Below are 11744 nucleotides of genomic sequence, written 5' to 3'. Positions count from 1 at the left end.
AAGCAAGTACAGGAACTTGCTACTGCCAATGCATACGGTGATACGGTGCCGTAAGTATTTAAGACATACTGCTGCTGCACAAATAGCATATAAAATAACCCGTAGCAGATCTATACAGGTGGAGCTGGGGAAGGTGGAGGGTTTCAGTATAGTGAATGAGTGAATGCTAGCCAGCCATATAAATGCAAGTCAGTAAGCTAATTTGCTGCATATGCAGCATGAACCAATGCCAAGTTGTCAAGTTGTTTAACTCTCTGAATATCATCAGTTACATTAACAACCCATCAGCCTGCGCCATCTAGAGTTTCATGACTGAACTATATATTTCAATCATGACAACTCTCTGAAGATTTAACATGGTGATGGATATGACAATGTTAATGTATTTGGTCTTGGAATAGATCTTCTACGCTGCTGCTGTTGGTTATTGCTGTAGTTGTAGATTATTGCTGCTGCTGAAAGCAAGTACAGGAACTTGCTACTGCCAATGCATACGGTGATACGGTGCCGTAAGTATTTAAGACATACTGCTGCTGCACAAATAGCATATAAAATAAACCCCCAACAAAGCTGAAAGAAGAAAAAAAAAATTTAAATATGTATGCTGCTGCTGTACAATAATATGCTTAAAATCATCCCTATAGGCTGAAGAAATATAAAAGGTAAAACCCCCCCAGAACAAGCAGATCTGTTGCCAAGACATGTACTGCTGCTGCTCCGGAGAGCCGTGAGACCGTGTGTTTGCTATCTATGTGAACCTGGGCTGGCTTTGCTGAATGGCTTAACGCTAGTGAACTATTGCTGTGTGTACCTGATCGGTTGACCGGATAGCTTAAACTAGTGACCCAAGTTAAAAGTGTTTCTGGACTAATGGAGCCCAGATAAATTAATTAGTGGCTTAACGATGTGAACTTGGGTGCTGTACCCTTAGGTTTATTTAACTAATGACCTAAATACCTATGTGTGTCTGAGCCAATAGCTCAAACTTACCTAGGTAGAAATGCGCACTGTGTGTCGTTAACAAACAGGAATCACACTGTAGGCTGATAGATGAAGTAACCCCCAGCAACCACCTGGCTCAGGCGGCCTGAGCAAATAGTTTTAAATTTGTCATTCAAGAGTTGTATTTTTTTTCCCCCCATTGATGTTCATTAACGTTACTGCAATGGAAATACTTACCTTTAACTTATTAAACAAAATATTTGGTGAAAGAATAAATCACTGTACACCCTGTAGTTGTGGTGTCATATGTCCATGATTAATTCTGCCTCAAAAGCTGCTGTTCATTTATTTTGATAATTTAAAATATTTATATTGCATATAAGAACAATAATGTTTGCATTGTAAGAACACATCATTGCTAAATGCATGGCTCGTTCCAAGATGGTCTTGAGCAGGACACTACAGTGACTATATTTAAATGCAGTTGTCTGCTTTTATATTAATTGTGTTCTAATGAAAATTCGCAACATAAAAATGTTGTGCATGCTGCTGCTGAGAAAGATCTTGATGACTGAATTCCTGCAAGCTGCTGCTACTGCACAAGAGACTGAACTGCTGAGAGATCCATAGATGAGGCAGAAGTAGCTAGGCGAATGCCTATTTTACTCTAACACAGTGTCTACACCAGACGCGAGCGGCACAACATGACAAAGTCAATAGACCCATTACTAAAACTTCTGCTACTGCTGCTATGATAATATTCAGTAGATGCTTGTCACGGTGCGTGCGGGGAGATGAAGCGAGGACTCAATTGCAGGAGAAATGGTTATTTATTTGGAATAATAAAAATGAAACAAAAACAAACTCAAACCACAAAACAGACAAGCAGGCTCAAAGCTGCACCACATGCAGACACAAAACACACACAATGAGAAATGACGGATCAGCACAGGATGACAGACACAAGGAGAATAAATAGGAACCAAACGAGGGAGACACAGGTGGAGCAACTTAAACAATAACGAGGTAACAAGATAGGAGGGGCCAGACAATAGACAGGAGAGAGCACATGACAACAAACACAACACAAGCCATGTGCTCCCAGAAAGCAGTCATCTGGTGGCCGGCCCTCGCACACCCGCTGAAGACTGTGACAGAACTCCCCCCTTAATTAGAGGTAACAAGATGGGAGGGGCAAGACAATAGACAGGAGAGAGCACATGACAACAGACAACACAAGCCATGTGCTCACCGAACACAGTCGTCTGGTGGCCCTCCTGGGCACACCCGCTGAAGACTGTGACAGAACTCCCCCCTTAAGGAGAGGATTCCAGACGCTCCACCAAGAGCAATCCCGGAGGGAGGCGGAATGGAGGTGGATCAGGGGGAGGGATGGTGGGCCAGGCCCGTGTAGTGGAAGAGGCCCTGGGGATAGAGGTAAACCAGGGTTCCAGGGCGGGGCCGGCAGGGCAGGAGACCATGGCGGGGCCAGCAGCCCGGCAGGCAGCAAGAGCGGAGCCTGCCTCAAGAAGGAGCCGGCAGGGCAAGCAGCTGGGGTACAGCTGACAGAGAGCGGAACTTAAGTTGAGCCGACAGGGCGTGAAGCTTGAGCTTGGGCGGAGCCGGCAGGGCGTGAAGCTTGAGCTTGGGAGGCGCCGGCAGGGCGAGGAGCTTGGGAGGCGCCGGGAGGGCACCAGGCTCTAGGAAGGCCTCCCGGCCTTGAAGGACGGAAGAAGCCTTCTTCCTCCTCCTCCTCCTCCGTTTCTGAGAGGGTGGCACTGCAGCTTTGTCTGCCGCCTCCGGGGGCGCTGCAACCTCTTCGGCCACCACCGGGAGCGCTGCAGCTTCATCGGCCGCCTCTGGGGGCGCTGCAACCTCTTCGGCCACCACCGGGAGCGCTGGCGCTTCATCGGCTGCCTCTGGGGGCGCTGCAGCTTCGTTGGTCACCTTCGGGGGCGCTGCAGTCTCTTCGGCCACCTTTAGGTATATGCATACTGGCTACTGCACAAAAGTACTTAGAATTGCTACTGCCCCTTTATAAATAACCAAAAACAACTAATTAATGCTTATTATGCTTTGAAGAGTTCTTTAAACTCTGTTGAATTGAATAGCAAAGTAATAAAATGCCTATTTCACCTAAAATGTTCACTACCATCCAAGCGTTGTCAGACTCTGTTCTGTGTTTTGTGTGTGTTTTGCTCCCCATGTGTTTCTATGCCCATATTTGGTCCTTCCCGTTCCTGTCCTTATCATTTGTTCCAGGTGTTCCCCGTTCAGTTCTATTGATCCCAGGTGTGTCTCGTCATCCCCTCGTCATGTCGTGTATATAAATTGTTCCCTGTTCTTAGTTCGGCGTCCGGTATTGTATATGTCAACCTCTCCTGCTACGTATGTTTTCCTGGTTCCCGTGTGTTGGATGAATAAAGTCTCCTTGTTGATGTATTCCACGTCTCCTCATTTCTCGCTCCGCGCTCCCTCACAGTAGAGAACGTGACAGAATACTAGACCCACAAACAGTAAGCGGCGCCCCTTCTTCCCGTGTTTTTGTTTTCCCTTGTTTCCCGCCCCCCCACGCGCGATTATGGAAATCGCCTCTAGGTTAATTGCGCTAACCCGTAGAGATCTAATTGCGCTAGCCAGGGAGTTCTGCGGGCTCGCCGCGGCGACGGCTTTGGATGACGCCACCATCAACTCTTTGTTCTGGCTTTTTGTTTGTCCCGTCGGCTGTGCCGATATCCTCTAATCAAAGTAGGAGGATGAGGAGAAAAAGACTGTTCTCCGCCCTCATCCCCATCCTCGTTCATCCACTTCATAAAGTGTTCCCTGCTCTTAGTTCGGCGTCTGGTATTGCATGTCAACCTCTCCAGCTACATGTGTTTTCCTGGTTCCCTTGTGTTGGATGAATAGTCTCCTTGTTGATGTACTCCACGTCTCCTCGTTCCTCACTCCGCGCTCCCTCACAGTAGCGACCGTGACAAGTGTTATCTTATCACTGAAATTTCATGCAACTAAATGTACTTTCTGTTGCCGCTGCTATATAAGCAACAATGATAATTGGATAGCCATGCAGACTGCTGCTAATATTTCTAACATTGCGTCTGAATTTTGTTATGCGTGCTGCTGCCATTAAAATTCACTAAACTAGCGATCTGAATATCTATGCATACTGCTGCTACAGCTGCACAAATTTACTTAGAATTGCTATAAGCGTCTTTATTAACAAGCAAACACAATAAAAAAAAAAATGTCTATTTCGCTTTGAAGAGTTCACAAAATCTACTGTAAGCCCTGTTAAATAGCAAAGGAATAAAATGCATATTTCACTTAAAAGAGTTACTTACCCAATGTGTTATCACTGAAATTTCAAGCAACTAAAGTACTTTCTGCTGCCACTGCTATATTAGCAACAATTTGACTTCCTGCTGCTAATATTATTTCTAACATTACATATGATATGCTAGACATGCTGCTGCTATTAAATTCGCTACATGCAATCTGAGTAACGATGCATACTGCTGCTACAGCTGCATAAAGGTATTTAGAATTGCTAAGCCCCTTTTAAATAAATGAAATGCAAATTATGCCTGTTTGCTTGAGGAGTTCACATACCATCCATTTTTAGTCACTGAAACTTCAGATTTTTAAAAAGTTGCTTTGGATAAAAAAAAAAGTCTGCAAAATGAATAAATGTGAATGTAAACTACGGTCTACCTACTGCTGCTGCAACTAAATGCATGTTTTGATTTGCTATGCATACTGTTATTAATAATTCGCTAATAATGCAATCTGATTCTATGGATACTGCTGCTATGCTCCATGAAAGTACTAGAATTGCTGTACCCCATCCATGCATTATCACTGAAATTTCATGCAACTAAAGTACTTTCTGCTGCCCCTGATCTATTAGCAATAATAATTGGTTGCTATGCAGACTGCTGCTAATATTATTTCTAACATTGCATCTGAATTTGCTATGCCATTCTGCTGCTATTAAATTTGCAAAAAATTGTGATCTGAATAGCTATGCATACTGCTGCACGAAGGTACTTCGAATTACTAAGAGTCTTTATTAAACAATGAAACACAAACAAATAATGCCATTTCGCTTTGAAGAATTCACAAAATCTCTGTATGCCCTGTTAAATAAATGAAGTAATAAAAGCTTATTTCAATTTTAAAGAGTTTACTTACCCTATGTGTTATCACTGAAATTTCATGCAACCAGATATTTTCTGCTGCTATTGTCACAATTTGTGATGGCGAGGAACGATGGAGACGAGGAATAAACGAAACAGTCTTTAATCCAAGAAACACAGAGTACATCCAACACTGGGAACAACAGGAAACACATGAACATAACAAGGAGAATCGACAGAGACAGACTGCACAGACTAGGACTTAAATACAGGGGATGATTTGGGAAACATAGGTGTATGGGATGACTAATCAAACTAATTAACAAAACGAGGACAGGAACATGACCAAATAAGGGAACAGAAACAGGGGCAAAACATGACACAGACAGTCCATGATCCTGACAGCTATAAACAACAGTGATAATTTGACTTGATTTGCTATGCATACTGCTATTAACAATTTGCTAATAACGCAATCTGAATTCAATGATACTGCTGCTACACTCCATGAAAGTACTGTAATTGCTGTAAGCCCAACTGAATACACAAAGAGTAAATCCCAGTTTAAGAGTGTCCTACTATTAGCTACATTGTACATGGGCTACTGATTGGGAATTATTTATTAGTAGTAGTATTTTTATATTTTAAACGAATTTGTGATCATCTTTAAACTATCACTACACATGACTTTCATTATAAACTCTTCACTATCACTGATCCAAGATAACGAGTGAAATAGAGATGTGGCCCCATTAAGAATGAGCACTCCCTCTTCTGAGTGCAAATTCTGGTTAAATAGGTAAGGCTGTTGACAGTATGACGTTTATGAAAGACAATTATACGGGTTCTCCTTGACTTAAACTGTGAACAACTGTGAAACGTCAACTGCAAACCGACCCCACTAGTGAGATGTGCATCTGAAAGCGATCCATTCACGGTTAATGTAGAAATGAATGCCCACAGAAGATATGAAAAGTATTGGAGACTTCGGGCAAATAAGGTAATCCCCAATTCACTTTACTATTCTAAATCCGCGATACTTGACTTTGTATTCTCACATACATGAACTATGAAAACTAATGCTACTGCTGTTATATGAACAAGACATGCTTAGTAATTACTCCTCACGCGAATAACCTGCACGTAGTTTTACAACTTGTATGTTTTCTAGTTTAAAAATGTAAATTTGACGAACGCAATAATCCACTGAATCAGAGTGAAGACCATTCACTTATTTTAGCTGTTTAGTTTCAGATAATCTCTGAAAGCACGCTGCTGGAATCTCTAGTGAATGCTAGCTAGCCATATAAATGCAAGGCAGTAAGCTCATTGGCTGCATATGCAGCATGAACCAATCAGCTTGTGCCAAGTCGTTTAAAGGGGTCATATGATGTTGCTAAAAAGAACATTATTTTGTGTATTTGGTGTAATGAAATGTGTTTATGCGGTTTAAGGTTCAAAAAACACATTATTTTCCACATACTGTACATTGTTGTTTCTCCTCTATGCCCCGCCTTTCTGAAATGCGTCGAGTTTTACAAAGCTCATCGGTCTGAAAAGCGAGGTGTGCTCTGATTGGCCAGCTATCCAGTGCATTGTGATTGGCCGAATACCTCAAGCGTGTGACGGAAATGTTACGCCCCTTCCATACTGTCAGGCCGTGTCCCGGAGCGACGATTCAAAAACATTAAAACCCATTATAAACGAGGCATTTGTTGCATCCAGTGGGGACACAATTACTGATTATAATGACTTATACTGTCTTTTTACACGTTGCATCATTGCAACCATGTCTGCATTTGTGAAACAAAGTAGTTTCGCTTTCACCACGAAACACAGCGTCACATACGGCAGCCTTGAGTGAGCGGAGGCCGGCGGCTAGAGTGAGCGGCGGCCGGCGGATTCGACGAAGGAGTGGCTGGCGGGCTCGCAGCAACCACATGTGACGACCCCGGGTTGGACTCCGCTTCGCCCACGGTGAAAGCCGATCCGGCGATCCACAGCGCGAAGTTGATGGCATGACGAAGCGGATATTGTCCTCTTTTGGAAGGCCAAACTAAGTAGTTTCGCTTTCACACCGAAACACAGCGTCTTCACGACATGGTGGCAGCAACAATACTACAGTGAGAATAAAAGTTACGCCTTCTTTCTTTGCGTGAACATTTGGGCGGCGTTATGCAAATCTTCCCACATCGTGAAGTAAACATGTGGGGGCTTGTTAGAACGAGCCGTTTTAGGTAGACGTGGTTGACTCTTAACTTTTAGAATATCTCTTTGGATTTGAGACTTTAGTCTTTGCAACTTTACAGATCTTCTTTATGCACCAAGAGCTTGTAACACTTCAAAGAGAAAGGAAAAATTGAAATCGCATCATATGACCCCTTTAACTCTCTGAATATCATCAGTTACATTAACAACCCGTCAGCCTGCGCCATCTAGCTCTTTCATGACAACTATATATTTCTATACATTTGCTTAGAAGTTTTATTCGAGTGAACAGAGAGTTTCATGAGGGAACATAAAACGTTTTTAAACAAATGTAAAAGCATTAAAATTTATTTTTTTCTCCCATCCCATATGTTTTCCATCACCATGTCCCTTTAGGGACCTGACTAACGTGTATGTTGGCACTTTATGTTTGAATACCTATGAGTAAGATAACCCTGGTTGTGCAAAGTACCCTATTATTAAACACTCTTATTAACCACTATATACATCCACTATTAGTATTAATGAAAGGCCTAAAAATTGCAATTTAAAAAATCATTCATCATGACATTAGGAATGTAATGGAGAATGTAAAAAGAATAGTAGGGACTTGAGTCAAGGTAGTATTTATTTCATGTGTATTAAGTGAATGTGTCATTGATGTTTTCTTTTTCTTTTCATTTATAATTGTATTAAATATATTTAGCATGTTCATTTTTAACTATTTATAATGGATAAAAAGTGAGTAAATGTAAGTGAATAAATATAACAGGAAATCTCTTCTCTTTGGATTCTTCTTCACGAACTGCATGTTTATTACAGTTGGGTTACTGTGAGTCATATATCACATCCGATGGATTATAGTTGGATTACTGTGAGTCATACATCTGTGCTGACAGTCTGCCTGTGTTAAACAAGCATTGATTTAGCAACTTCTTTAAATGGGAATAGTTAATGAGAGGCCATAAGGTCACCGATTACTGCTGTCAGGAACTGTCAGGTTAGTGCAAATAAGCTTGAATGCCCTATTATTTTCACACGTAACATCATTTTCAATATTGTTTGATGTGTACCGTACTGTGTACTTTTTTCCCACGATGGTCTACTACTAGTATTCCAAGGCTTTATCTAAAATTACAGTTGAGTCTGTTGAAGTGCCTTAAGTGTCAACAACAAAATTCTTGGGAGTTTTTGTTGACGAGAGATGGAGTAAACAAACGGTTTGGGTTAGCAGTAAAATACATCTACCTGTATAATGAGAAGAGTTAGGCATCTTGTTACCACAGATTGTTTTCTAACTTTTTATAATAGTTTAATTTATATATTTCTTTCAATTTGAAATTTAGTTTGGACAAGCATTTTTCCTACTACTAAAAAAATTGTCCTTCAGAAATGTTCTGTTAGTATTGCAAGTTGCAGCCCGATCAAATTCATATATTTCATCTGTTCCTTTATTTCAGAAACTTCAAATGCTTATTCTTATTAACATGATATTTATTTCTGTCAAATATATATTTTCATTTATAAAAAATATTCAAATGAAGGGAATATTTCAGAGCAATTTAAGACATTTTAAAGCAAATTCACAGGTTAATTTTTATATAACTTGTCAATTTTCAGATTTTCACCCTTCCTAAATTTCTCAATTGTGAAGGTCAATACTGAATAAAATGTAGGCAAATCAAACTATGGAATGGTTTATGAAATCTGGTAAAAAAGTCAGGTCACACTCCTAATTTGCTGCTTATTAATAGTTAGTAAGGTAGTTGATAAGTTTAGGTATAGGGTAGGGTTAAGGGATCTAAAATATGGTCATGCAGAATAAGGCATTAATATGTGCTTTATAAAAACTAATAAACACCCAGCGTGCTAGTAATATGCATGCTAATAAGCAACTAGTTTTTAGTGAGAATTGGTCCCTAAACTAAAGTGTTACCATGTGTTCTTCTTTAATATGTTAAAAAAGATGCTTAAAAGACCATTTTATTGCTGCCTTATAATCTTGTTTCCTTATTTCTTGTTGTTAATGTATTTCATGTATGTTATAATGTTTGTTTCTGGTTTATACTATCTTTGTTTTTTTATGCTGTTATTCATTATTCAGCAATATACATTTATATATTTTTTGTATGCTATTTATTTATTTTTATGTAGAGCTTTTTCTGCTTCCCTCTGCATTGTACATGAATTATATTTCTTTGCTTTTTATCATATATATTTTATATTGTGCAAATATTAACAAAAATATATACAAAAAAAAAAAAACAAATCTAGAATTAAAAATAAACTAGTACATGCCATTTATAGTATAATCATACAACTAATGGTAAACATGTCTTCAACAGCAACTGATAAGGGAGGTCCTGCACCAAGGTGGTGATGTGGGAGTGGACATCGTGGCAGGCACCAGCCCTCCCGAGAAAAAGAAACTGGCATCCACTCTGGTCGTCGACCTGCTGGCCAACCCAAGCCCAATCCATGCCTCTCCCTCCCACGGTGAATGTCAGTCAAATGGAGATGAGAAAAATGGGCATGCCAAGGAGGTCCAGACCCCTAAAGAAGCCAAACCTGTTGAAACGCAGGCACTGCCCAATGGCAAAACCCGAACTACAGTGACCAAAACCATGAGCAAGAGGAAGATATCCCAGCATAAAGAAAAGAAGGCTACTCAGATGCTGGCTATTGTTCTAGGTGAGGTCACGATGCTGTAATTTTATACAAGTATTCCTCAGCCGTATGCCGAGCACGAGTTACATAAAAGTCCTAAATTGAGGTCTTGTCCTCAGAATACCTCAGCTTTATTTTCTCTGTTGCAGGTGTTTTCATTATTTGCTGGCTGCCCTTTTTTATTACTCACATTTTGAAAACTCACTGCACAAGCTGCGTGGTGCCACTGGAAATGTACAATGCCTTCACTTGGCTGGGATATGTGAACAGTGCCGTCAACCCCATCATATATACCACTTTCAATGTGGAGTTCAGAAAGGCTTTCATAAAGATATTGCACTGCTGATGACATTATTCACTGCACGCATAGAGGAGGAGAGATGGAGGATTTCACAAGAGGTTAGTGCCATCTTTCAACGCCATGTAAAATGAGGGATTTACAAAGCCATGCTTTTAGGACAGAACGGAAGAACTCGTTACAGAAAATGGAGGTTCAAATGAATGTAAATCAATGTTTTATTTGCGTGTCTTTGTTAATTCAGGCAGTGGAGTGCACGTGCGAACGTGTTTATTCTCTTTGGAACTGGAGTGTGTATGTGATTAATTGTAGAATTGAAGTAAATTTGAGATGATCGGTAATTGGATCTTGCCACAAAGACTTTTATGCAAGCAGAGACCAGAATGTCGTAATTACATCATATCAATTTAGTGGCAAGCAACTGGTTACAAAATGCTTACAGCTCTGTTTATTCAAGTATTTATTTAATCACAATCTATTTATTTGTTAGAGAACTTGTTAATTAAGAGATAGCTATTGTAAAGACAAATACATAAGGTGAAAATGTATGGTTTTATAAAGCCAGAACACGAAGATATTAAAGGTGCACTCAGTAAAGGTTTTTTTTAATTATTTTTTTTATGTTGCATTGGTCATTTTAAACATATGCTGACACCCAGGGGTCTGGAGTGCAGAATTATGAAATTTAAAGGAACAGTTCACCCAGAAATGAACATTTGCTGAAAATGTACTCACCCTCAAGCCATCCGAGATTTATTTGAGTGTGTTTTTTCACCAGAACAGATTTAGAAAAATGTATTAGCATTACATCACTTGCTCACCAATGGATCCTCTGCAGTGAATGGATGCCATCATAATGAGACTCCAAACAGCTGATAAAAACATCATGATAATCCAAAACATGACTCCAGTCTATCATTTAACGTCTTGTGAAGTGAAAAGGCATTTTTAACTGTTGCTTCTGGCCAAAATACAATAATCCATAATAGAGCTTCGTTCAGTTAAAAAGTCCATCCCCTGTTGTCCTCTCACATCAAAATCCACTGCCTGTTTTGGACTGTTTTTACTTGATTTGTGCATATTTCTCTCCTGATTCAGAGGAGACAACTTTTTCAAGAAAGCAATATTATGGATAGAGGACTTGTATTTTAGCTGGAAGCAATGGTTTAAAGTTATAACTTCTTAATTATGGATTTGTTTCTTACAAACACATAGCTTTTCACTTCACAAGATGTTAATTGATGGACTTGTGGATTATTGAGTTCTAAATTAGCTGTTTGGACTGTCATTCTGACGGCACCCATTCACTGCATAGGATCCATTGGTGATGGATGGATAAGTGATATAATGCTAAACTTCTCCAAATCTGTTTTGATTAATTAATAAACTCATCTACATTTTGGATGCCCTGAGGGTCAGTAAATTAAGCATTTTTTTTCTTTTTCATTTTTGGGTTAACTATTCATTTAAGCAAGCTTATTCACTTAACAATG

At 39.9% G+C, this 11744-nt stretch overlaps 1 protein-coding gene across 1 annotated transcript in view; it reads left to right on the top strand.

Annotated features, from left to right (window-relative positions):
- LOC107556418 (D(2)-like dopamine receptor) overlaps positions 1-10976 on the top strand; it is a 71540-nt gene extending 60564 nt beyond the window's left edge. Inside the window, exons 7-8 of the mRNA XM_016239534.1 lie at positions 9632-9977; positions 10103-10976. Coding sequence (XP_016095020.1) covers positions 9632-9977; positions 10103-10299 — 543 coding nt within the window. The 3' untranslated portion in view covers positions 10300-10976. The remainder of the gene's footprint in view (positions 1-9631; positions 9978-10102) is intronic.
- The last annotated feature ends 768 nt before the right edge of the window (positions 10977-11744 follow it).

Source organism: Sinocyclocheilus grahami, unplaced genomic scaffold (genome assembly GCF_001515645.1).
Source record: "Sinocyclocheilus grahami isolate Dianchi unplaced genomic scaffold, SAMN03320097.WGS_v1.1 scaffold567.1, whole genome shotgun sequence".
NCBI lineage: Eukaryota > Metazoa > Chordata > Actinopteri > Cypriniformes > Cyprinidae > Sinocyclocheilus > Sinocyclocheilus grahami.
The sequence above is the reverse complement of the archived record's forward strand: the minus strand, read 5'-3'. Positions and strand labels throughout refer to the sequence as shown.